The 25836-nt window shown below is 53.1% G+C and overlaps 7 protein-coding genes across 7 annotated transcripts; 4 read left to right on the top strand and 3 right to left on the bottom strand.

Annotated features, from left to right (window-relative positions):
• Window positions 1-262: 262 nt before the first annotated feature.
• NCS57_01038600 (Ubiquitinyl hydrolase 1) lies at window positions 263-8645 on the bottom strand (the record flags this gene model as incomplete). The annotated part of the gene is made up of 10 exons (XM_053060132.1): window positions 263-360; window positions 433-489; window positions 554-2748; window positions 2799-2850; window positions 2904-3733; window positions 3785-3894; window positions 3947-4909; window positions 4965-7659; window positions 7708-7873; window positions 7925-8645. The coding sequence occupies 10 exons, from the start codon at window positions 8643-8645 to the stop codon at window positions 263-265; spliced, it is 7887 nt and encodes a 2628-aa protein (XP_052910526.1).
• Window positions 8646-10835: 2190 nt separating this feature from the next.
• NCS57_01038500 (uncharacterized protein) lies at window positions 10836-11731 on the top strand (the record flags this gene model as incomplete). The annotated part of the gene is made up of 3 exons (XM_053060131.1): window positions 10836-10912; window positions 10971-11021; window positions 11128-11731. The coding sequence occupies 3 exons, from the start codon at window positions 10836-10838 to the stop codon at window positions 11729-11731; spliced, it is 732 nt and encodes a 243-aa protein (XP_052910525.1).
• A 1331-nt stretch (window positions 11732-13062) lies between these two features.
• Window positions 13063-14669, top strand: NCS57_01038400 (uncharacterized protein; the record flags this gene model as incomplete). Its single annotated transcript, XM_053060130.1, has 3 exons — window positions 13063-13204; window positions 13254-13439; window positions 13486-14669. 3 exons carry the CDS (start codon window positions 13063-13065, stop codon window positions 14667-14669), a joined length of 1512 nt encoding a protein of 503 aa, XP_052910524.1.
• A 436-nt stretch (window positions 14670-15105) lies between these two features.
• On the bottom strand, window positions 15106-17112 carry NCS57_01038300 (Nucleolar complex-associated protein 3; the record flags this gene model as incomplete). Its single annotated transcript, XM_053060129.1, has 1 exon — window positions 15106-17112. The coding sequence occupies one exon, from the start codon at window positions 17110-17112 to the stop codon at window positions 15106-15108; it is 2007 nt and encodes a 668-aa protein (XP_052910523.1).
• A 295-nt stretch (window positions 17113-17407) lies between these two features.
• Window positions 17408-18646, top strand: NCS57_01038200 (uncharacterized protein; the record flags this gene model as incomplete). The annotated part of the gene is made up of 1 exon (XM_053060128.1): window positions 17408-18646. One exon carries the CDS (start codon window positions 17408-17410, stop codon window positions 18644-18646), a length of 1239 nt encoding a protein of 412 aa, XP_052910522.1.
• Window positions 18647-18915: 269 nt separating this feature from the next.
• NCS57_01038100 (TPT domain-containing protein) lies at window positions 18916-19858 on the bottom strand (the record flags this gene model as incomplete). The annotated part of the gene is made up of 3 exons (XM_053060127.1): window positions 18916-19116; window positions 19164-19793; window positions 19841-19858. 3 exons carry the CDS (start codon window positions 19856-19858, stop codon window positions 18916-18918), a joined length of 849 nt encoding a protein of 282 aa, XP_052910521.1.
• A 2268-nt stretch (window positions 19859-22126) lies between these two features.
• NCS57_01038000 (uncharacterized protein) lies at window positions 22127-23656 on the top strand (the record flags this gene model as incomplete). Its single annotated transcript, XM_053060126.1, has 3 exons — window positions 22127-22314; window positions 22409-22944; window positions 23001-23656. The coding sequence occupies 3 exons, from the start codon at window positions 22127-22129 to the stop codon at window positions 23654-23656; spliced, it is 1380 nt and encodes a 459-aa protein (XP_052910520.1).
• Between the last annotated feature and the right edge of the window lie 2180 nt (window positions 23657-25836).

Raw genomic sequence — 25836 nt, 5'->3', positions numbered from 1 at the left:
CCGTCACTCCCTTGCTATGCATTTTTGCTCAACATCAACTGTGTTCGACAACCATCCGTTTCCGGCCGGCCCTGGCTGTCATGATAGATGATGCCTCGGCCTCTACTCACCCTTTGCGTAGGCTAGCGAGTGTAGATGATAAACCAGAGAATCGAAATCAACAAAAGACACAAATGCCTGCCTCCTTTGCCCTGACGCCTGTCTTGCCCCGTCTCTCTCCAGACCCAGCGAGCTCATTCATTCATGCATGTATGGTCTGTCATCAAGCCAGTTCCACGTCGTTCATCTCGTTCAGTCCTGTAATGTTCATCTCCACCAGGTCGTCAATCTGGTCTGATGATCCACAGGATCCTTCCCAGTCTTTGCCCAGCGTCAGCCGTCACCTGAAGTCTGTTGTAATAGTATCGGAGTCGCTAAACGACTGTGACATACCGGACCCGTCTTCCTCCATGTCATCCACGATCAGCCTGCGGAGGGGATCCAACACCTCTGTCCTGTAGCGTTAGCCATCTTTCCTTAAGGGGGAACCTAGGCCCGGGCCGAGTCCACTTACCGCGCTGCAAGGCCATAAACTCTGTGTCGACATCGTCTTGTTTCTCGGGATCACTTTCGATAGACTTGGCGCATGACTCAATCACGCGCGAGAACGAGCCTGCAATGTCTCGCCCCAGGTGTGCTCTCCTTCGGACGTGATGCTCCTCGAGATGCCCCAAACACGTAAGGCCCAATTGTCTGACCGTCAGCTTGATCTCTTCCCGATCCTCCGGGTCTCGCTCAGCGATCGAGTCGCTTTGCAAGGCCTGGAACAACTCGCGGTCTAGGAAATTCTCTGTGGCTGCTCGCACGGTGCTTTCTTGATATGCTAGGAGATGGGGTGTCCAGTTTGGCACCAGACGGAGACTGAGACTCCTGATGGTCCTCGCGAACTCCCCTTCCGACCGCTCGAGTGACAGTGCTGTTTCGAAGAAGCGAACAAAGTATACCCCCTCGGTGTTTTGCAGGCTTTTGGCTTGCGTGTACACATGCTGAATCATCTTTGTGGCAAAGTCGAGTTGCTCGGTACTCTCAATGTAGGCGCCGGCCGCCCGCAGGAACGGGTCCATGGCTTGAGTTGACGTCTCACCCCTGATGCATCGCTTCAACGTGGCCAGTATCTTGCCATCCATCGTTGAGCCGATCCCGGTCAGGAATCGGATAATGTCGTCGGTTGGACGGGTTGCTTGGTCGATCCCCAGTAGCTTCTCCACGAAATGGCTGCCGTGAGTATCGTCCAGGCTGGTGTGCACGAGTTGTACCTCTTCCGACGTCCAGCTGAAAGGCCGTTCCATCCGCTCCAGTCGCTCAGCCGCGTCTTCAACAATGACGTCTGTTCCCAGCTCCGGCTCCAGCTGCTGCAGAAGATAATCGACCAGCATGATCACCGACAGGTAGGAAGGCGGTTTGGCGTTGTTGATGCGTCGGAGAACAGTCTGCAGCATCCTTTGATAGTTTCCGGTGAGGGCCTGTGCTGGATCTGCCGAGATAATACGCAGAAGCCTCGCCAGGTAATTAGCGGCCAGAACATATCCGACTTCGCGGCTTCCCAGCTTTGCAAAGCCCAAAATAGCCCCAAAGTAGTCGTCCCACGATCTGAGGTTGATGTGGAAGAAGTTCCATAGGTGATTGAACAGAAGCATCACGCCATCAATGACTGAACGGTGAGCAACAGCACCCTCGGTAATGTTCTCGTCTCCATCAGGGTCTGAGATCGGACTATTTGGGACCGGCGGATCGTAGACATGAGGCAAGCCTCTTGCAATCTTGTGTATAGCGACAGTGAACATCTTGCTCACAAAGTTGCGCACTGCCATTTCTGGGTTCCGTTGGAGGAGGGCGCGCAGTGCATCATGCCGTTGATCAAAGTAGCTGTAGAAAGCAAACGCACAATGGTGGCATGAAGTGATAGCATCGCTGATCAACTTGGAGAAGCTGAGGAAATCCGGCATGTCCTTTGCTCTTGTAACGACCTGGTCCAGGTGGCTCAGCAACGTGTGCATGGCTAAATCCTGAAGCCCATGCTCTTGAGCGCGATCAATCAGGAACTCGCCAATGTTCTGGCTCGTGTCAACTTCGCGACAGCTTCCACAAAGCTGTCTCGTCTGCTGGAATAGCATCTGAACGAGCCTGAGGTTGCTAGGATCATATATACAGTGACGGCGAAGGATCACTGTGTTTTCGCTCATGATGTGATCTTTGAGATCGTCAGCTACATTGACTCGCAGAGGCCCTGGAATGCCTAGGCTCATCATCCTCTCCTGCTCAGCTCTTAGAGAAGAGGCACGTTGGTAAAACAGCATGTATGCGCTGTATGTCTTGTCGTAGATGATGCCGTTTGTGTCGTACGGACGATGATCAGGGCCACCGAACGTGGAGCTTTCCATATGCGAGGGATCCCATGCCGTTACCATATCATCATTGAACTCAACCCAAGTCTGGCGACCTGAGGCGGAAGGGCGCTCACGGATGTACGAGTAGTAGTGGCCGGATTCAGCGGTGCCCGAGTGAACGAGGACACCGACCAGTTCGAAGATGTCCTCCTCGATGTCATTTTCCGGGTTGCTGAGGTGCTCGATAGTGTAGGGTCGCAAGTTGACACGTGCTGGGAATGAGAAATAATCGTTGATCTTGCTTCGCTGGAGAGTACGGAGGTTAAAGTCAAACCGCTTGAGGTGAAAGATGACATTGTCTGGGATGTCTTTCAGACACGCCCTGCAACATGTTAGCTTCCAAGTGGCAGAGCAACTGACGGAAAGTGTCACCTCTTGACAGCATCAACGTGTTTGTCGCACGTTGAACACTTGTACTTGTTGTCTGTTGATCGTTAGCGACCTCCTCGAGATAAAATGTATAATAAACAGGCATACCCCCTTCCATGATCTCGCCATCCACATAAGCCTGAAGGCTGTCTTCCAGCGTGTTTTTGCCCTTGATGTCGCATTGAATCGCAGAGAATGGCTCAAGTCGCTCAGAAATGTGCTCACACTCCTTTGACTTGACTTGCTGCACGAGTTGACCACCGTAAAAAGACTTGAGTTTCCTCTTCTCTTCGTGGCTGTGAAACTGTCCCTCCCAGCGATCGAAGAGTAGGTTGTAGAACTCATCCACGTCCATTTGACTGTGAATGTCGATGAGGGTGTCATCGTAGGTCTTGATTGAACTGACAAGATTGCTGGGGTCAACAAAGCGACGGTAGCTTTCCTGCATGAAGCCAAACAGCTTTTGGGTGTAGAACATGAGTTCTTGGCCGTTGGCGGGATCATGAAGTTTCGAGTTCAGGATGAATTGTCGGAATCCCGTGTTCATGAAAAGCTGCGCCAGGATTGAATTGAGGTAGCATGTGTTCGACAAGTTTAGCAGGCCAGCGTAACCACATGGTGCCCGCAGCGCTCGCAGGCGCTCAAATTGATACGGGAGCTCGTAAAGATATGGTTCATCTGGTTTGGATGTCAGCGGGTGCGAGGTTGATATGGCGCAAGACATGCCGTCATCGTCATCATCGTAGAAGGGCACGAGACTCTCGAGCGATTCCAACAGGCCCTTAGTCTTTTCTGGATCGTGCTTCACGAGATGGAAAAGAATGTCACAGAGCTTCGCTCTCGTTTCACTGTGGAGAACCACCCTGGGGATGGGCTGCTCGCTCAGACTGCGCTTGGGGGGATACAGCTGCTTCCAGAACAGTGACAAGGGCAAATCCCTATGACGAGTCAGTTGATCGGCCCTACACGGTGAGGTTTCATTCTCGTACGCTGGCAACTGCGGGGATTGGGCAACCGAGGGATCAAGTTGTAGGCAAATATGTAGAACTGTTGCGAGGCCTTTCGCAAACGAGTCCTCTCCAGCTGAAGACCCAATGACCTGTGTACTCAGTTAGCCTGTACCAAACCGTCTCGAAGCTGACAGAACCTACTTCAGTTGATGTATGGGCGAGTAAGAGCTGGCTGACCTGAGAGGCAAGCCTTGGGAGATCTAACACACCTGGCGATCGAGCCTTCAATCGCATCAGCAAGATGTACGTCAGCCTAAAGAAATCTTCACACTGGTCCGGATACCCGGCTATCTGCAGCACAAGGTCGCTGACAACACCCCAAAAGTATGAGACCAGGGCCACGAAGATGTCGTCCGGATTATTTGAGGATGACTCGTTTGACCTGTCCAACGGCTGTGTATGGCCTGTCATCGAGACAAGCTCCTCAATGAGCTTCACAACAAGCGACCTGACCCCAGGTCTTGGATCAGTAAGCAGAGCACGGTGCAGTAAAGCCACAAAATCGGGGTTTGTGTTGAGTTTTGCCCAGAATGCACCATTGATTATGCTCAGGCGGAGTGTGAGGGCAAGTGTTCCGGCAATCACTGGAGAAGCATCGCCGGGGGAATCTATGGCGCATGTCAAGATTTCAACGAGCCGAGCTGGTTCAGGCACGATAACGATGTCCGTACTGGCTGGTCGCCCTGGGGTGTAGAGCTCTGTAACCATGCTCGAGCCAGCAAGTGTTCCAGTGGACCGTAGCATATTATCCAGCAGCCGTCGGAATGCGTGTATCAATGTGCCAGTGAGTTTCAGACGCAGGCTCACAGAAGCCTGATCGAAGACATTTTTGTCTGAGATTGCCTGAGTGGCAAAGGAGATGCCCGTCTTTAGAGCTTTGGTATACGCGGAGGATTGACCAGGGTCAGTTGGGTCATCCTTGGGATCTTCATTGTCGATGCGCCCGTGAAAAGCAGCTTCAATGTACTCCAGAAGCGTGTGAACAGCATAGAGTGACTTGTACGGCTGCCCCGGAGGAAAGATTTGCTGATACGAGGTTGTGTTGCCGTCAATTGACTTCAAGAGATGACCATCTGTGGGGAGTTTCACGAGAAAGTGGTAAATCTTGGATACACAGTCAGTTATTCGGAGCCTTCAAGATTGGTGCTGAGTTTCATACCTCTTGTGCGAGTGACTCCTCCATGCTGAGGTACTCGAACATCTCGTCAAAGTGCGCCGAGATTTCTACCTCGAGGGGAGAGGCACCTGGCTTCACTCGACCAGAAGGGGCTGGGCCTGCTTCCTCACGTTTGACCAGCATGAGACCCTCCTGGACACGCAGATCCTCCAAAGACTTGCAGATTTCGTGCTCGTTAGGAAGAAAAGGTCGTCCTCTGTAATAAACTCTGTAGTTCTCGAAGCCTGTTTCTTGTCTCAGGCTGGCAAGTAAAGACGCAGCGGTGTTGAGCTTCCCAATTGCGAGTGGCTTGATATCAGTCTGTTCATCCCCATCAAAAGACTGGTATTTGAGCTCGGCCGAGTCGCCTTGCACCTCATAGGGGGTTTGGGGGATCAGTGTTCTCAGGTCAGGGGCCGACAGAAGAGGTTTTGATTGATGGGCCTCCAGTATGTGCCGTAATAGTCTCAAGGATCGAATGAAGATCCTCTCCTGCTGCTGGATTTGCTCATCCGTTGCAACAGTTGACATGGGCTCATCCTCGCCGCTCGTCGCTCCATCGTTGGAGCTCTTGATTTTCTGCGCGGCATCCTTTAGCTGCTGTAGGCATCGGTTGACTAGAGCCATGTGGATCAGTCGTGTTCGCTGAAGCGGGCTAGTGGCCATATGCCGGCTTTCAACATAGATATCGATTGCAAGCGTCCGTACTGATCGATCAACGAGAGATCCATCCTCAGTCTCGAGGATCAAGCGCCACAATTGCTCAATACCGCTCTCAGCAACCATGTCATGGTCGTCAAGGGCTAGGTCGGCTTTCTCGTTGAGACGCGGTAGAATTTCCGCCCGGAGAAACTCCAGCATGCCGTCGCAGAAATATTCGGAAGGAAGAGTTGGGAGGTATTGAGACAAGCACGTTTGGAGAAAGGGGTTGGCGAGGTTGAGCTTCCGGTTAAGATTGTTCAAGATACCCCACCCTGCTCTCCTATCCTCAAGCGATAGTGACCGCGGGCCGACCAGCATGTCCCAGAGCTTTATCCCCAGCTCCTTGGTGATTGTTTGGGGTTCAACCTGGATGATGTTGGTGATGAAGTCCCTGCGAGGTTGGTTGATGGCGCCCCAGAGAACCGTCTGAACGCCGGCAGCTCGTCCGACCTTGATTGCGTGCTCTAGCTCAGTAACGATAAGTCTCGTCAGGTCGTGCTTCTCCGTCAAGACACGAAGTTCCATAACAACCGCGGAGCGGATTGCCATTGACAAGCACCAGAGGCTGCCCAATGTAGTTGCTGACTGGTCTGCTATGTCCTGAATGCAGCTCTGGTACAGCTGCTGGCGTCCCTCGGAATCTGGCCCATATGCCAGGAGCTCCTTAAACTTCTGCATCGCTGCGTGCTGCATGTCGGGATATGCGACTTGTGATCCGGATGTGCAAACTGACGATTCTCTGAGCAGCCGTAAGCACAAGTTGTAGGGATGAAAGCTCAGTCCCGGTCGATCGACTTGTGATCTTGTAACCATGTGCCTAATGACGGTCTCCCAAAGCATTCGGATGGAGGGAGTGAAGCCATCCATGGGAAGGGCCTGAAATTTGTCGCAGAAAAATAGAAGACCGGCGTAATCGAAAAGGTTCGTGATATTTGTCACCATGCGAGTGAGAGCATCTGCGGTGCGAGGATCTTGGCCGGATGTGATACCTTGCCATATCATATTGATGTGCTCCTCCCGGTACATCTTGGTCACTACCAAGAAGCCCACGATGTTGGCGCCCTCAAGAGTGATCTCTGGATGACAGTTAGAGCCGAGGATGTACTCTATGAGTCCGGTCTGGAGCAGGTATTCCGCGAGATGGTTGAGGTGGAGTATGCTGCCATCGTCTCCGCTATCACAATGGCGTCTCCAGCAGGAGACCAGGTCACCACACATCTGGGTCACACCCACAACACGGAGTTGCATCTGACTTGACCTTATCAGCTTGTTCAAGAGCCCAAGACGTCGCTCCCAAGCGATTGCCTCAATAGTGTAGTTGACGGGGAGCTGGGGGTGCGCCTGTCGATGCTCGATTAGTAGCTGAGTTGCAGCTTCATGTTCGCCCTGAAGGCTCGATTTGATCATGTTTGTGAGAGCCCGAACGCTAGTTGAGACTTTATCGGCATTCAACTGCGTCGGCTGCTTTTCAACCATCCTTACGAGGGTATCTGAGACCAGGTCGTAGAGGGCATGACCAACTTCTAGCCGTTGTTTGGCCATGGGGGGGAGTCCCGGGCTGCCCGAGGCGAAGCTTGCATCTGTCATGATATCTGCTGCAACCAGGCATATCGAGGATAGCTCATCAGTCCATCGAGGGAAGTTGGAGATATGATCCACCAGACACCTGACCAGCTGGAGCAGGCAACTGAGGCTTCCACCTTGACTTTCCTGAAATTCCTTGATCACGTATGACACATCTTCCAGACTGGGGGATGAAAGATCGGCGTTACCAGTTTGCTCGTCGTAGAAAGGCGCCCCAGTCATCATATGCAAGCGGTCGAGGTAAAGAGGAGACAATAGAGTGGGTGGACGCTGTTTTTGATCCGTCTGCGTAGCCGAAAACTCTTGCAGAGCACGAATGTCAGATTCGATGAACCAGGCCGTCAGCTTGGCGAATCCAGCGAAAAACGCCAGAGTAACGCCGCGCAATCCATGTGCTTTCAACATTGATGGCCTAGTACGATTAGTACAGAGTAATAGGAGCAAAGAAGGGGAGACATACTTGCGACATGCCATTGCGTGAAAGATTTCGGGGAATGTAACCCAAAACCCCAAATTTTGTCGGCATGAGTCGATGGCAGATTGCTGGTCGACGTCTCTGATGTATCTGAGGTACCTTTCCAGCCATTGCTGAACCTTGTCGACAACGCCTTCATCAATTGGAGATTCTGCATGTTTTAGCCGCTTGAGTCGTTCAGAATAAGAATAACAAAGCTCACGAGTTGAAAGATAGTTTGCCAGTCGTTCCACTGTCGATTCGGTGGTTTCTTCGGGATCGTGAAAGGGGAAGTCATGGATAGGATCGATCAGGATAGGGTCATCCTCCACGATGGAAACTCCAACGCTCATATGATCGGAAGCCATGTCATCATCTGACGGCACTGTGATAATCTCGATTGGCGGGCTTGTTGAATGTGAAGAGGCTGACTTGGAGGTATCGGTACTCTGGGCAGGAACCGGCACCATGTCGACCTCGGAGTCTTCAACACTGGCCTTGACGTCGTCGGTCGCAACATCGGTGACGGCATCGGTCGCAGGGGGCTGGGCGGCAGGTGAAGGAGATGGGGGCGAAGAAGACGACGAGTCACTCTGGGGCGCGTTCCTAAGGTTAATAGTAACCATGCTGGACGGAGGCTCGGTGGGTGGCTCGCGCATCGAGGTACCAGGCTCGGGGGTCTTTGGCGCGACAGGTTCTGGCCGGGCTTCTACAGCTGAGTCACGGCTGGGGACGACGGGATCAGTGTCGAGAGTGGTAGAGCTCGAGGAATCGTGGAGCGGGTTCACGGTATCGAGGGAGTTTGTAGGTGATCCGGAGAGAGACGTGCGCCGGCGCTTGCGAGACGAGATATCACCGTCATCAAAGGGATTCGGCCGGGTTGAACTGGCTTCAGCGGAGGCAGCACGATCTGGGAGGTCCGGGGATATCGTGGACGGATCCATCGGAGTTGTGTAGAGAAGAGGTGGAAAAGCACGAAGCGCGGAGGTGTAGAGACGTCACACCGTCGCGAAAGACGCCCCGGCGACAGCTGCACAAAATTAACATGTGGGTTTGGTAAGAGAAGCGATTCGGCGGGGGCGAAAGAGCAAGATCCCAAGCTCGAAATGGGGTTTTCGGGGAGGGGGATCAAACCAAGGGCGATATGATGAATGAAGATGACAAGTAAGAAAAGAAAAAGAGCCCCGGCGTAGTTGTCTAGACAGATGGAAGATGCCTAGAAAGAATAGAGGTTGCTGAGGCTTAGAAGTGGGATGCGGATTGGGAAGCGGATGGATAAGGCTCTTGGTGGATGGATCTGAGGAAGGATATGGGGGAGCATGGATTGGCAGGGCGCGCGCTGGCGGATTGCTTGTGTGGACCCCGCTACGGCAGACTCGACGAGAGGCCCGGGGGTGGAAATAGCAGGGGGGGAGGCTGCCTGACGTCGGGTGGGATGGGCATTGGTGGGATTGCGTATTGAGAGAAGAGATGAAGGAAGCTCTGTTTACCTTTTGTGCTTGGCTGGGAGATTCGCGAGCGTGTCGTCTGATAGATGATGCTTAGACAGAGTGCAAAGAAGGGGAGTCTTCTCCGTCACTGCGCTATATAGCTTTTTCTGCTGCGTCGTGAGGATGAAAGCCCACCTCATGGGCTAAGTTTCGGTGGTATTTTGGTACGTGCAGGTGGTTGCCTCAAGCAGGCTGATGACTGTGACACCCAGGGCAGGATCCAATGCTTTTTAGTGGAGAGCTCTGAGCTAGCTGGCAGGTTGGCCATCCGCTGGGCGTGATTGAAGGGCGGGGTAAGGGGTGAGGATAGCGCGGGCAATTAATCCGAGCAAAGATGCAATGCAGCAATGGACTGTTTGCGCCGGCAATCCAGCTGTCAGAAGATGTCGATCAAGAAATAACAAAAGAAATCGGCAGGTAAGGAAAATCAACAAATGAGAAATGAGAAAAGATGGAGGCTAGTCGTGCAGGCTGTCGACGCGCTTCGCAGCTGTCACGATAGCGGTGTTGGTGGGGTAAAGCGGGCTGTGGGATCAAGGATGAATGTGAGATATCATTCACGTCCATCCATGATGAGAAAAGAGAGCTTACCTCGACGGCTTCCCCTGGTGAATTCGAGAAGGTGAACCAGAAAAATAAATACCCGGTAGGTCAATCACTAGGAGAACACACCGGGGTCTTGAAAAGCTTGAACAAGCGCCATGCACTGAGGGGACAGTGACCGAGGGCAACTGGCTGACAATGGAGCAAATTCACGATGGGATAGGTGACCAACCGCGTCGCCAAGTGACACACCGTGTGAGCCTGAAACTGCTTGCCTGAGGCTACCTTTCCTGTCCTGCACTTTGAAGGAGAGAAGAGGGCTTAATGTTAAAGGAGCCACATTGGTCATGAGAAACCCAAGTTGTAGGAGTCAAAGGATGTGATATTGTACCTTCGGAGTATTTCAATCAAGTCGTGCATCAAGTGGCTACCTAGGTAGGTAGGAGAGAGTTTCTGCGGGTCTAGAGCTCGAGATTGTCGACTGTTACCACGTGGAGAACCAGAGACCGCCATGGCAGCCGCCTTAAACGGCGAGGAAAATCCCAATGAACCTGGTCGAGGCCAAAGAGACCCGCCATGATGCTGCCCCTCCTGTTTGGTCAAGATCTGACACGACATTTGATCCCGGCCGTACCTGGAGCTCTGGTGAGCTGTGGTGCCAATGGATGCCAAGATACAAGACGGTGCCTGTCAGAGGCCAAGGCAAGATGACCACCATGTAATTTGCAAAGCTGTATGGCTTCCTATTATCAAGGGCTACTATAACATACTTCTATCCACCCAATGTCACCATACTTTCAATTGATGGCCGTTCTATCGTTTTGGCGCTTGGTCTGCTACAAAATGCGACGCTAAGCAACTCCCCGTCGACCTTGCTTGCGTGACCCACATACTCCCGCCTCCCGCAAATAGCTGCAGAGCAGAGCTTGCTTAGATGTCACCCTCCAAGACACTTCTCTTCAAGACGTCGTTGTCTACGTTTACCGAACATATATCGCCTCGTCCTCGAATCCAAAGTCAATCTTAGTTTCGTTGACCGACATCTAACATTCTTTCCTCTACGGTGACTTCCTACACCGACAGCTGCCCGTGCTCGCCAACATGACCACTCCCACGTCACAACCAGCTCGGAAGAGAGTCGTGCACCAGCTGGATACGCCCTTTTCAACAGTCTCCTGGTATTTCCTCCTTTCTAAATCCAATTAAGTGGTCGCAGGTGATTAACTGGGTATCTAGGCCTGCGGTCTCGCCTGAAGATCAAGACACAATTCTTGAGTTGTTGTGCGAGTAAGTCCGAATGCTCCATAATCACAGGGGTACCCATCTCTGATCTCCCTCCACACAATGCACTCTCCCGCGTAGGCGGTCTGGATAGCCATACTGACAGGCTTAGTCTCTTGAGCCCCCTGGGGCAGTACCGGCAAACACACGTCAAGCGGTCAAAGGGCAAACGTGCAGCCAGGAAGGAAAAGGACGACAAGAAGGCTGGTGGAACGACTGAAGAACTGCCCGTACCGCCAATTCCAGAGATTGATGCTAGCATCGATGTTGGTCTCAACTCTATTACTCGAAATCTCCAGGCCCTGTCGCAGAGTGACACAGAGGCTTCTCAAGGCCAGCCTGAACGGCAGTATCTCATGATATTTGTAGCTCGTGGGAATCAAGCTTCAACCTTCAACTGCCATTTCCCGCAGATGGTTGCCGCCGCCTCCAAGAGTCTCCCGTCCACAGACAAGATCCGCCTTGTGGGCTTCTCCAACCCTTGCTCTGAGCGCCTGAGTGCTTGCCTGGGAGTGCCGAGAGTGTCGTCCATTGCGATTACCAAGAATGCGCCAGGAGCCGGAGCCTTGCAGGAGTTTGTCTTGAAATCAGTGCCACCCGCAGAAGCAGCATGGCTAGACGCATCTCGGGATGCTCAGCATCTGACCACAAAGATCAACGCGATCGAGACGACGGTGGGACCCAAACGGCATAGAATGAATGAAACAACAAGTTAGTATCTATTCGTGGGTAGTAATAACATGGGGATACCTCGGTAAATGTTTGGCATCAATAGTGCGGTCAATTCCGCAGAGTGTTGTTCGCAATGGGTGAACACCGACCCCGACACACCAGCTATAAAACTCAAGCTATCGAGATTTTGATAAAACACCGTATTAGCAAACAAAAACTGCTGTCAGTGATTACGTTTGGTTGTGGAGGGTGAATATGCAAGGTTGGGAAGGGGAAAGCGAGCAGTGTCAAGCCCGCACAATCAAATTACCCATCGATGACTGCATAGTCGCATGGGAGACCGTTCCCTAAAGACTAAGGCGCGGTATATGTCTCTCTGTATTCTCCAATTAGCTTCCATGTTCTCAAACAAGGTAGATGGTCTCTGGGAGCTTACCGTTGGTTGCTCTCCTTACCAACATGACATCTATCCTCTCTCCTCCTGCATATCAAAGAGGGCTCTGTCTCCCCTTCGGAGTCTCTAGATAAGAAATCAGATAGGAATTTCAAATGCTTTCCATACTAATCCCTAATAGGGAGCGTTCCTCGGGCAGTTTCTGGGCAGTGTCAGCGGTCTTCAGGAGATGCTTCTCTTCGATTCCAAGGGCATTTCCCCTGGAAAATTAGGTCCGTAGGGCGCTTGTCACTTATTTCCTCTGTTATATCTCTTCTGGGTAGTGATATTTCTCCCGTCCAAGCTCAGTGTGCCGCACCTTCCCCTCCATCTTCCTTCACCCTCCCCGAATTCCACCCCACTCCATGTTTTTCTTCTCCTTCCTTCTTCCCACCCAAACCTGAAGGCATCTTTCACATCCCAACTCCCGAGTCTTCTTCTTCTTCTCTCATCTCAGAAGCTCACCCATATCTTCGCTTCGTTGACCTGCGCCTCGATCTATTCCCACCGTCTTCTCTGGGGCGCTCCTTCCCTCCTGTTACCCTTCCCTGCTACGCCTTTTCTGGTGCTCTTCGGCAGAAACAAGACCTCAGCTGCAAGGTGAGTCACTGCCAAAAGATCTCACCTCTCCAGCTTTTCATCTCTTTCCCTCAGCTGATAGCGGACGCCTCAGGACCGGTCCCTGCTCTGCATCCTTCCTCAACACTCCAGAATTCTTCTGAGATCGTGGAAGCTTTGCCCTTTCGCCCGTTACAAAGCTTTTGGCTCTTTCCCTGTACGTTCTCCAAGGTAATTTTGAAGCTTCGCCGCCGTAGTGTAGCCGTACCCTCCTACAGCGACCTTCGTCCAGATTCCAGGGTTGAATGATCTGACCTTCTTGTCACAGGACGTTCTTATCAAGCCCAGAATTCAGACCTTGATACTGGACTTGATCGAGTGACCATGAGTGGCGCAGGCTACAATAATCCCGAAATGCTGGCAGCTGCCAGGGAGCTGGCCATGTCGTTTGGCAATTCTAGCCAGCCAAGAGGCGGCGGCGGCAGACAGAGACGCGGTAATGATTTTGAAAACAGAGCGCCTCGGGGTAAGTCAAGACTATTTCATTGGGTGGGCATAGACTAACACGCCAACAGAGAGGTACAACTACAGCCCTCCTCCTCCCCCTCGTACGGTCATCTCTAACATTCCTCCTCCAAGCCGGCGCAACTACACAGACACTCTCGTCTCTAGCAACGTGAGACGTCTTCCTGGTCATATCTTGGGATCTTCTCCCATGGACTTTCTGAACCGTCGAGAGCCGACACCGGAGCCAACGTCAGGTAAGTACACATGCAATAACTCTGTTCTGTGATCTAAGCAGCAAAGCTCATCTACCGACAGCAAATCAACCTCAAGAATCTCCTAACCAAAGCGCTATGGCAGTCGTGTCCCCAAGTTTTACCAGCACACCAGTCAACAACGTTGCTCAGGGACAAAACGGGACTGATGTCTCGGGCAACGAGAACCGCACTATCGCCCCAGCTCGAGCTGACGAGGGCCGCATGGTAGACATCCAAGCAGAGGCCACAATGGCCAAGGGCACTGAGAGTGGCCAGCCCAGCGCCCACAGGCCTATGAATGCAGCCCCAGCACAGGCTCCAGCCCTTGTCCCTGGGAGCCTTCGAAACAACAGCATTGCTAGCACTTGGGCCGCCTCCTACAACGATTCTTCTGACGAAGAGGAAGAGGAAGAGGAGGGAGAAATTATTGAAAGACCCAAGGCAGAGCCTTCCAGAAAAGATGTACCAAATCTTCCAAGGGCAGACGACGAGGACCTGATCACGATATCCCCAGACCAGAAGCCCAGCACTCCCTACACAGAGGACATTTCAAAGTCTCCACTTGCGCCAACTGAAACCACGAATGGAATCTCAGTCCAGAAAGTGCGAGGGAACATTGTCCCACCTCTTCAGGAGAACGGGCCCGGACCGGCTGAGGGGTCTTCAGCAATCAAGCAGACCTCACATGAGCTTGCAACCTCACGAGACCAGACTCGAGGTGAGAATAAACCCGGTGAGCCAACTAATATCTCGAATCTTCGTCCTCAAGCTCCAGGGTTCGTGCCAGAATCCCGGGCGGTTTCCCTGGATTCTCCTATGAGTCCTCCAGGGTACCCCCCAAGCACGCCCACGGCCAATCCATTTGCCGCAAAACTCGACGCAGAGAGTCATGAAGAGGCGGCATCCCATCAAAGCCATTCTCAGTACCTTGTTGCCGGGAATCCTGATGGCAGTCCTTCATTCGCTGGACACCTCGTCACCATAACTCCTGTTCGAATTACTAACGGTCTCCTTATCCCAGGACCTACGAATGGTCATGTATTGATGCAACCTCACCTCGATATTCCCCATCACCCTCAGGCTTCGCCCATTCAGTTCCCTGCAATGCCAATGACACCTGGCCCAAGTCAGCCAAGCCAGGCTGGCGAGAACAAGACCGTCGCGCCTGTTGAGAAGCAGAATGGCCCCCGGAAAACTCAAGGTCTCAAGTCCTCGATGTGGGCTTCCTAATCGGCATTTGGAAGCGAGATGACTCTTGGAGATGTCAAGTTGAACAAAGTGGCTGTTTAACCTGATGGATTAAGGGCATGGAGAGATCAAAGGAGCGGATGAAGATGGGACGTGTGCGTCAGGGGGATGACAGACAAGATCAAGGCTGGTGAAGGCATATTAGTGCGAATTTGGACGTCAGATGAGTGCGGATACAGGCATCTGGACGAAAGATGGGACTTTGCTCGGTGTATGTAATCATGTGAAGAGACTCTTGTTGATATTATGTATCACCATTTTCTACCTTTGGCTTGTGGTGCGAAATACCTAGTAGAGCTCGTTGAGATATCTGGCTCAGCTGCTTCACGAACAAACAGGACTTGAGACGGTCACCTATACGAGATGTACCGAATAATCTCGTTGGCGCTAATATTTGGCTATCTATGAAATTATGAATCTACCCAGACATACCCTTTTCCAAAAGCTTCACGCCCTCCCTGACCTTGGGCGAGAAGTGCTTCCTCAGCAGCTCGCCCTCCCACACGGTCGCCGTAAATGGATTGCTCCCTTCAACGCTATCACTCACGGGGTTGTATCGGCCATCGCCCTTACGCTCTTCGGTATCCCACAGACTGCGTACCTTCTTGCTGTGCGTGTGCGCCACGTCGCTCAGCAGCACAAGCACCGCCTGGCAGGACTTGTCCGGTAACTGCAGCGCGGCCGTCATGAGCTGCTTCGTAAAGGCAGCGAGCCTCAAAGGCGGGACAGAACGGATATTCCACGAGGGAAGGAGAATGCCAGTCAGCGAGCGGAGGAGGAGGACCGTCGTGGTCTGGACGTTGATCTTGGTGGTGGCCGAGGCGGATGATGTGGCAGGGCGGGTCAACTCGAGGTCCGGGTTGGTGGACAGGGAGAGGAGGGACTTGAAGAGGTGGGTGGTGAAGAAGGAGAGGTCGAGATGGAGGTCGTTGCGAGCGTTATGGGCGTCTTGGCCGGCGAGGAGGGCGTATGCAGTGACGGTGCAGAGAAGGGCTTCACGGGTGAGGTTGCGGACAGGGACGTCGTCTTCTTCATCCTCTTCCTCATTCTCTCCCTCAGCAGCAGGATCCACCTCCGAGTCCTCCTCGCTGTGTCGGATGAGATCCTTGAGGGCCTCGAGCAAATCACCAAAGAAGTCCTGGTTGATGAGATGAGCATACTTGGCGAGACCCTCGAGGACAGCACCCATGAGGTGCGGCAGACGAAGCTTGAGGATACGGAAGTATGTCGCAAAGACTAGCTTGAGGGTCTCGGACTGCATGCGGTCGCGCTCCTCGTGGCTGACCAGCGCATCGGCGTTGGCCATGTCCTTGTCCAACGCCTTTTGCTCCTTGAGCTCCTTTCGCCGGCGCTTGGTCCGGAACTCGCGCTTCTTCTTCTTTGCCTGGGCAGAATCGTCCTGCTCCACAAAGTCTTGGGAGGCCTTGCCGGAGAACTCGGAGAGGAGGCGGAGGGAGAGGAAGAGGTTGACTACGCTCTCGTCGACCTGGAAGTCGCGGGCCTTCATCATCTTTGAGAGCAGGGACACTGCCTCCTGGGTAGGCCGTCCCTCCTCGTCATCTTTGAAAAGCGTCTCAAATGCCTGCAGACACTTGACACCGTCCTGATTGATCTTGCGCCTGCTGAGCTTGTTGACGAGGATCTTGATCAGATCCGCACGGAAGTTGAAGTGCGGTACCGACGTAAGAAGAGTACAAGCGCAAGTAACAGCCACGTTTGCGAGGCTTTGCCCACCAGGAGCAGCCTTGATCTCCAGCTTGGAGCACCGGGCGAGCTCCTTGATGTAGGCCTGATAACCCGAGACCAAGGCCTGCTCGTACTGCCTCAGCGTCCGCACCTCCTTCGATAGCTTCTCCTTGGGGGCGTCCTCGTTCGCCGGGCGTATCCGGTATCCGGGGATAACATCCTTGTAGACGGACATTTGGGTGACCAGGGCGAGCATCTGGATGGCAATGATCTTGGAGCGTCCAATCTTGGCAAGGGCCTTGAATGCGCCGACATGCTCCTCCGGGTTCTCATTGACAGCCATGGCTATCTTTGCCAGCTCCTCCTGCGCCTCCAAGATCTGCTGCGACTCGGGGACCTCGGGCTCCTTCACGACCTCGTCCGGTTCCGGCTCCCACTCCTCAAACTCATCCTCACGGCCCTCTAGCCACTCGGTGTCGCTCTCAATTGACGCCGCATCGTCTTCGTCATCCCCCTGCGCATGCTCAATCCTTCCGTCGGCCGTTTTGATGGGCAGCTTGTTGCTCTCCTTTTGCTTCTTGCCCTTGCGCGGGCGCGACTCGTAGTCCTGTTCGAGGTTCCAGTTTGAGGCGTGCTTGAAGAAGGATTTCTGGGCGTTCTTGGAGGAGGACTGGGCCCCAGACTCATCGTCCGAGGAGTCATGGGCCAGCTTTCTTCGTTTTGAGCCGTTTGGCGCCATGGTGCTGGCTGTGATTACCAGATGTAGTGTAAAGGTCGCCTGTCTGAGGTTTTCTCTGCTCTCTCAATCTTGTCTCCTTCCAAAAGTCGACGAGATCTTTTTAGTGGAGATTCCCAAGGCTGGGCCAATAGAATGATGCGATTTCCCTCTCACCGCCAAAGATTAAAAAAAAGTTCAGAATTCTGCCGGACTTTCATGCCCCTCCACCCAAAATTTCCCAGCCGCTGGCTTCAGTTGCGACCAGCTTGGCCATTTCCATCATCAATCCAATCGCCCCCATTGCAATCTCGTAGCGATGGGTTTCACAAAGCCGCCGGTGCAGGCGCTCAAGTCTGCCAACAAGATCAAGCGAAGAGAGCTCTTCGTCCAGCACAAGAAGCACAGGGACAAGGAGAGGCACGAGGAGCGGCACCGTCGCAGGAGGGAGGAGGCCAAGGATCCCGAGCTCAAGGCCGCCCGTCTGGCCAAGCGCAAGCCCGTCACGATCGACCAGAAGCGAGTGTGGGATGATGTCGATGATGATAGCCTCGGCGCGCAGGTGGATCTGGAGAAGCTGAAGCGCCGGCGCATCGAGGAGGCCGAGGCGGTGGAGCAGGCTGCTCACGAGGCCGAGATGCAGGAGGATGATGACGACGACGATGTTGACAGCATGCTGGCTTCGGATGAAGAGATGGATGAGGAGCGTCAAGCTGCCCTGGAGAAGAAGCGCGAGAAACGAGCGAGACGAGACAACAGCATCGCCCCGTCTACAACAAGCACCAACCTCGATTTGACGCCGTCATCACTCGCCCTCAAGTTCCCCTCTCTCTTCACCGATATCCCCGCTCCCGAGCCTAAGATCCTCATCACCACATCCCTCAACTCGACCATCCACGAAGAGGCCCATCTCCTCTGTGGCCTCTTCCCCAACAGCAACTACATCCCCCGGTCCGCCCACCGGTACGGCCACAAGTACTCCCTCCGCGAGATCTGCAAGTACGCCTCGAACCGCGAGTACACGGCCGTGGTCCTCCTCAAGGAGGACTCCAAGAAGCCCACAGGTCTTTCAGTCGTGCACCTCCCCACAGGCCCAACCTTTCACTTCTCCATCACCAACTGGATCGAGGGCAAGAAGCTCCCCGGCCACGGAAACCCTACCAACCACTACCCCGAGCTTCTCCTCAACAACTTCAAGACGCCACTGGGTCTTTTGACGGCCAAGCTTTTCCAGACTATGTTCCCCCCTAGGCCAGAGTTCCAAGGCCGCCAGGTCGTCACCCTGCACAACCAGCGAGACTACATCTTTGTGCGGAGGCATCGTTATGTCTTCCGAGATAAGCGACAGACCGAGAAGAGCATCGTCGGCGCAGATGGAAAGGAGATCAAGGGTGTTGAGAACATCCGCGCCGGCTTGCAAGAGCTAGGCCCTCGATTCACGCTCAAGCTGAGGAGAGTCGACAAGGGTATTGGACGAGCAGGTAGTGAGGGCGACGATGCGACGCAGTGGGAGTGGAAGGCCAAGATGGAGAAGGATCGCAAGAGATTCAACCTTTAATCATTTGACGGGTCTCGGGCAAGGAGTCTAACTTGGGTTTGCCAATATTATACCCTAGAGAAGGGCATTAGATGTTAAAATTCCACGCGTTTGTTTCTATCTGAGCTTCATTTGTGACCGCATTCACACCTAGACAAGGATTTCGCTCACATCACCTTGGCCTTTGTGCTACATCCCTGACCATGAACTCTCAAGCTTTGGCTCTAAGCATCACCACCGAGTACCTTCACATCAATTAGTTAATCTCAACAAGATCTGAAGCATATCGATTAAACCCACACAATAATGCCTCCCACGGCGATGAACACTCCCGCCACACTCTTTTCATTGATGTCCCTCCCTGACAGGGCCCAACCCATTGCCACGATGGTACAAGACTTGACATGGCCAACGACAGTACTAGACACAGGGCCTGTCTGCGCAACGATGTAGAACTGAGAAATGTTGATCAGAGAAGCGAGGACTCCGGACTATATCCTGGTTAGCTGGATGATGACGAGAACAAACAGGTCCTTACCAAGGCTATCATGAGCCATCGATCGATGGGGACTGTCCTCTGATCTGGAAATACATCGAGGAATGGAATGACGTAGAGAAGCAATAAGGAGGCGATTGGGGCTTGGTTATATAAGAGTTGCATGCTCGACATTTGAAGCTTCCGATGATGACTCGCAATCCAAATGGTGTACAGAGCCGACGCGAAAACACCTGTAAATGCAAAGACAACGCCCAGTGTAGATGTCTGGCTGACTACTCCATCAAACGTTCTTGATGAATCAGAGTAAGTAAACAGTCCTACTCCAACGCAGACCGGGACGAGAGCAAACACCGCTGGTAACGGTAATATTTCTCTGTAGAGCAAGAGATTCATGAGAGCGACAGCTGGTGTCACCAGGATACGGACAAGCTGATAGAACATTACCGATGAGTAGGCCAGGGACATATTGGGAAGGATGACATTGAAGCACATGGCCATAGCCAAGGGTATCATCTGTCTCGTGGCTGCTCGGCGAGGGGCGAAGAGACTCAGAGGAGATTTTGCCAAGACATGCAGGGTAAGCCATGTTACAAGGAAATGAAACGAGGCGAACGAGAATTGACAACGTCGAAGAGTAGGGTCAGAGAATATGGCCTTGTTGGTAAAGACCTAGTTGTTGTTAGTGAACTCTCAACTCGTGGGATAATAATAGTTACAATTCCAACCGTAGCCATCGTGTTGATGATTATCCAAAGACCGGAGATCCAAATTGCTTGTTTTGGGCTGTCTTTGAGCGAAACTTGGGCCATAGGCAAAGAATCATGTTGAAGTTGGTGTTTGTCGGTGAGACTCGTCTTGGCTAAAGCAGGCGGTGTTTTAACATCAGGATGGTCGAACTGTGCCATTGCTTGGCTTGTCATGGAGCAACTGGGTAATGACACGCTTAATGAAAGATTGGCGTATCCAGAGATTGGTTCTTTTCGCTGCTTTCGAAAGAAAAATAAAGATTGTTGTGGGAATGCCTCTCAATCCAGGAACGGCGTGGTGAGGCAGGAACTGTCGTGTAATGGACCCAACAGGCAGGAAGCGGTAGCACATACAGCGAATGGCAGGAACAATGCCCAGGGTTCCTATCTTGTTACCCTAAACAATGGATATTTAACTTGGCGTTGAGACGCACAGCAGTCCAACAATTGGCGAGTTCCCGGCCTTGCTTCAATAAGTTCCAAGTCTCCTACAAGTCGAGGACGTCGCCAATAGCAGGCTGCAACGAGCAGATGTTAGTTCAGCACCTAGGAATGCAACAATATGCTAGTAGGTGTTTTCTGGTTCTCACGGGAGCTCAATCTGAGTGGTCTGGGCTGAAACCCCCTAGTTCCGTTCAACATCAAGTTCACGAATATTCACATTAGTCCCTCCCACGGCTAACCTATGTCTAGTCCCAATCCATATACGGTTACGCCAATTACGACGAGTTCCTTCATCCTAGCTTCGATGCTTATCACTGTCATTAGTGTGCTATCCTGAAGGGGGTCTGTAATGATCACTAAAACGTCTACTCTCCTGAGCTTTATCACGATAAGACTGTCTTGCAAACCGTTGCAAAGTTTACTCGCCTAGTCCCCTTCCTTGGTCTTCTTTGTAAGATCTCGCAAAGCAAACAAAGAGAATCGGGCATCAAGGCCGGAATGAAGCCCCCCGAAGGAGTGGATGCCATCGGCATCATATCTAGCAAGGCCCCCTCGCTGGCGTCGATTCCGCGCCAGGTACCGATGGGATCCTCGCTAGCATGTAGGAGCGAGCGAGTGAGCCTTCGTCAAGTCACCTCGGAGGGCCCTGCGAACGGGAGGGGATCCGGGGTGACTGGACTGGACACACCCCGGTCGGTGTAGCCGTTTGAGGACATGTCCTCCGCGGTCAACTCGAACCTTGCTGTAGACGGCTGTCGGATACCGACAATTCACCGCCGCTGCCCGTCAAAGTTACGTTGGGATCTGGCCCATGAGGTGAGAAACATTCGATGAATCAGAGGTCGCCCGCGATGGTCGAGTTTCGCCGCGTTCACGGCCATCGTGGCCTATCACCGGCAGGCAGTTGACTATTGAACATGGTATTGCTGCCTCGAGGATTCTCATGGGTTCTGATAGGGGGCTAGAGAGCACGGAGATGAATTCCTTATGGTTGGCCTCGGTTCAGGTGCAGCCCTGTGTTTCAATAGTTGTTGAAATGCAGGCTTTTAAACACATCTGTCCATACTTGACAACGGATCCATGGAAGACAACTTGGCATGGAGTTGCTGATATTTGCTGGGCAGCATCTGGTACTACCTCCCTTGTAGATGCAGGAAAAGTAACGTTACTCGCGTCTGTTTCAATTCCTACGTCAACGGTTACGTCTACGTCACCGTATTTAACCGTATCTGTGCTTGTTTTGCGGTAGGTCAACGCAACGACATCTTGGCCTTTAAAACAGGGAATGCACATAATAGTCAGGGACAAGCTCTGTTGCTCCATGAATTGAATTGTGCCAGCTTATTATTATGAAGAGTTACACACCGTTAGATTTTGGTTCAGCGCCAAGGGCGACTAAACAGAGACCCCCCATGCCGATTGTGGCGCCTCCATGGACACGGAAACCAGGGGGTAAATTGACGCCACATCTCACCGGCCACTTCAAGGAGCAGCCGTTTTGTCTGAGGTCAATTTATCCGCCATGTGCGACTACCTACGGCTAACAGTGGGATGAGGCGGTGCGGCTGTCTCGTTGTTGCTGGAGAGTTTGTGTGATCAGATGCTGCGAGATTTGCCTCTTTGACCTCAAGCCGCCTCCTCAACGCTCATTAACGTCCGCCGGAAGCGCACACACTCTCTCACTCTGAATCCTACGGGGTCTTACCCCTGACCCGGTCGTTCATGACGCGACAGCCGAGCTGTTCTGCGCCAAAGACACTATAGCGATTTGACTATTTTGTCCCTCCCCTCGCCAACCTAACTCCTCGCGAAATGACGGCCTGCAACGACCCGCCTTTGGCTAACGGCGGCGTCAACGGCTCGTCTCATGCAACCAAGGTCAACGGTCAATGCAGGCATGTTGACATCTGGAAGAGGGCGCCCGTCCTCACCGGTACTACCAAGTTTGAACCTCGTCCTGATGTCAGAAACATCATGATCACAGGCGGCGCTGGCTTTATGTGAGTAAACCCTGGAAAACCGCCCTTCAGCCTCTTCTCCACTGCAATGTCTGGTATTCAACATATGCTGACCATTACTGCGCCTATCGCAAAGTGCTTGCTGGGTCGTCCGCCACCTTGTGCTTGCATACCCACATGCATACAATATTGTCTCATTCGACAAGCTAGATTACTGCTCTACGCTCAACAACACTCGCGTGCTCAATGACAAGCCCAACTTCAACTTCTATCATGGCGATATTACTAATCCCACCGAGGTTGTTGATTGTATGGAGCGTTATAGCATTGACACAGTCCTGCACTTTGCTGCACAATCTCATGTCGACTTGAGCTTTGGCCAGTCATATGACTTTACTTACACCAACGTTTATGGAACTCATGTTTTACTTGAGAGCGCGAGAAAGGTCGGCATCCGGCGTTTCATCTACGTGTCGACTGATGAAGTTTACGGCGAGGTCGAAGAGGGCGAAGATGGTCTGCTTGAGACCAGTTCTCTTGCCCCTACGAATCCGTATGCTGCTAGCAAGGCAGCTGCAGAGATGTTGGTTCAGTCATACCAAAAGAGCTTCAAGCTGCCGGCCATAATTGTGCGCAGCAACAATGTTTATGGACCTCATCAGTATCCAGAGAGTAAGTCCGAGATCAGTAGAGCTCGTGGTGTCCGCTCGGGTTTTAATTCGTCACAGAAATTATTCCCAAGTTTACCTGCCTCCTCAACCGCAGAAGGCCGCTCGTCCTGCATGGAGACGGCACTCCCACTCGACGGTACCTGTACGCTGGCGATGCGGCTGATGCTTTTGATACCATTCTCCACAAGGGACAAGTCGGACAGGTGTATAACATCGGCTCATGCGATGAGGTTTCCAACCTCGAGCTCTGCGGGTTGCTTCTTGACCGAATGAGCATCCCACACGACACCCCCGAGCAGCTCCGCAAGTGGATCAAGCACACGCGGGACCGGCCATTCAACGACCGGCGGTATGCAGTGGATGACACCAAACTGCGCCGGCTTGGCTGGGAGCAGAAGATTTCTATCCATGAGGGGCTCAAGATAACAGTAGACTGGTTCACCCAGTTCGGCGAGTCGTGGTGGGGGGACATTAGCCATGCCCTCGCCCCATTCCCCATGGTGAGTGACGGCAAGATGATGACAAACGATGCATGTTGGACGAGAGATGAGCCACCCAAGGCGCAAGATACGAAGCTACAAGACGTACAGCAAGACGTGCAGAAGAAGGAGGACTTGAACGGATGCCGTGATAGGGTCCAGAATGGGGATGAGACGACAAGTTTCCACAGAGGGGTGCATAATGGCGGCGGGGAATTTCATATGGCTGCTTAAAGACAAGGCCGCAGAAGGACGGCCAAGAATCTGGTTGTTGGGACCTTTGAAGGATTGAAGAATAGATACCATACATGGCGGTGAGAGTCAGTTTCTCTTCTTGCTTCTCATAAATAGATACCTAGATAGATAGAGTTGAAGCCGACCAAGGGACAGGGCAGTATTTCGCTTAGACCTTGGCAGGACCGGCGAGTTGGGGCATTGACACTAGACGTGCGAGTCACAGATAGTACGCATTTAGACATGATGATATTTTGAAGAGACTTGAAAATTATGATGCCGACGATATGGGCGTTTTACTTGAGGGAACGGATCTGCTTGTTGTAGACGGCCCCCTTGAACCCCTACCAATCACCAAGCTGCGCGGATGCAAGGGCACCACAAGCCGCACGAATGGTAGAACAACGGGGATTAATACAAGGCACATATACACACGGACCTAGTAGTCAGGGCCCAGGAACCCGCATCCTTAGGGCACGTTAGCCAGCAGTAGAACGGCCTCGGGGGAATGCAACCTCCTGCATGATGCATCACCGTCCGAGCAAACAACTCCTCTCCCGGGTCATGATCGGGGAACCACGGGGGGGCCAGTCCAGGAACCAACCCAACCAACCGGCAGATGACGCTGGATGATGGATGGATGGATGGAACGCCAAACCAGCGGCCCGGGGGAGCACCCGCGGCAGCGGGCCGAGTGGTGACAGGACAAGGGACTGAAGACGGCCCAGCCCAGCCTAGGGGACGGGGAATCAACCTGCGCACAGAAGTTTTTGCGAGTCAAAGGAGACAAAACCCTCTTTTTACCTTTTGAGGCCTGACCCGGCTCTGCGAATGGGATGCGAGCGGCGTCATCTGCAGCGGCATCTTGGGTGCCCAAAGAGCATGGATGGGAAACGAACGAACCAACCCAACGGAACCTCGAATGGAACCTGTGTCGGAGATGGAGATGGATGGGACGCACTGGAGCGGGTTCTTGGGAACGTTCCCGAGGTGCTGGGCTGCGCAATCCATCGCAATTGGATCCAATCCAGTCCAATCTACGCAAGGCGAACTGCCGAGATTTGGAGGGGGTGGTAACCTCAAATCCATCCATCGGATCACATCAGCATTTAGCATTAGGGTTTTGGCGGCGGCGGAGGAATGGCGGGAATCTGGAAGGCTTCTCGACGATTGCAATGGGATGGATGCGTCGGATGAGGTGATGGCTTGTCGAGATTTGAGTTGAAGCCTCGTTTCGAGACGACAGGCCAAGCTGGTGGTGAGCTGAGCTACCGCTACCGCTACCGCTACCGCTCCCGGCGCTAGCTCTGTGCAGCTGAAATGAACAGTAGAGTCCAGTTGCCTTCCATCTTTGCAAAGGTATTGCTTGCTACCTACCTACCTACCTCGGTATCGAGGGGACGGGCCGCTGGATGAGCCCGATCGGTCCAGGATGGCAAGACAAGCGAGGCGAGCGAGTTGCAGATTCTGCTCTTGCGTTGCGTCTGCGAACCTGGAGGATACGGCAATGCTCCGACTGCAACTGTGCCCTGTCCCGACAGGGTGGACATGGCTTAGATGGAGACGGGAGAAGAGACAAGAGGGAGAGAGAGCGAGAGTCGGCCAACTAACCTAACTACTGCAACTGCAACTGCAGCAGCAACACCAACGGTGACGATGCCAGCACAACAGAGGCACAGAAGTTGGCCGAGAAGGCGGGAGCTGTACGTGGCACTTCCACGGCCCATAATTGCTTCCATTGACTTTCCTATCTTGTTCCTCCCGGACGTGCCCGTCACCTGAATTTGTCTTGTCCCCTCCACTACAGTCTCCAGCGGGCGGCGCCTCGTGTCTGGACCTCTTTCACGACTCATTGTGGGTCCGAGCTGGGCGAGAGCCTGAATCAAGTCCTGCTGAATTGAACCGACTGTCCGTTCCCTGTCCCCCTCTCCACTGTCTCCTCGCACCGCCTCCGATGCTGTGGGATGATGGGGGACGGAGGACTGGGCAGTGGAGGTTCAGGCCTGGGCCGGGCCTGCAGGGTCCCAGCAGATGGTGAACAGGCCATCTCCTGGCCAAGAGTGGAGATTTCTTCGACGTTCGCTTGGCCGCTTCAAGTATGGCCTGGGGGGGATAATGCCAAGGGGGTGACAAGTTGCGCTGGAGTTGTCGACTGCTCATGAAGGAAACACCAAAGAACA

Source organism: Fusarium keratoplasticum, chromosome 8, assembly GCF_025433545.1.
Source record: "Fusarium keratoplasticum isolate Fu6.1 chromosome 8, whole genome shotgun sequence".
NCBI lineage: Eukaryota > Fungi > Ascomycota > Sordariomycetes > Hypocreales > Nectriaceae > Fusarium > Fusarium keratoplasticum.
This window is presented reverse-complemented; position numbering and strand designations above follow the sequence as displayed.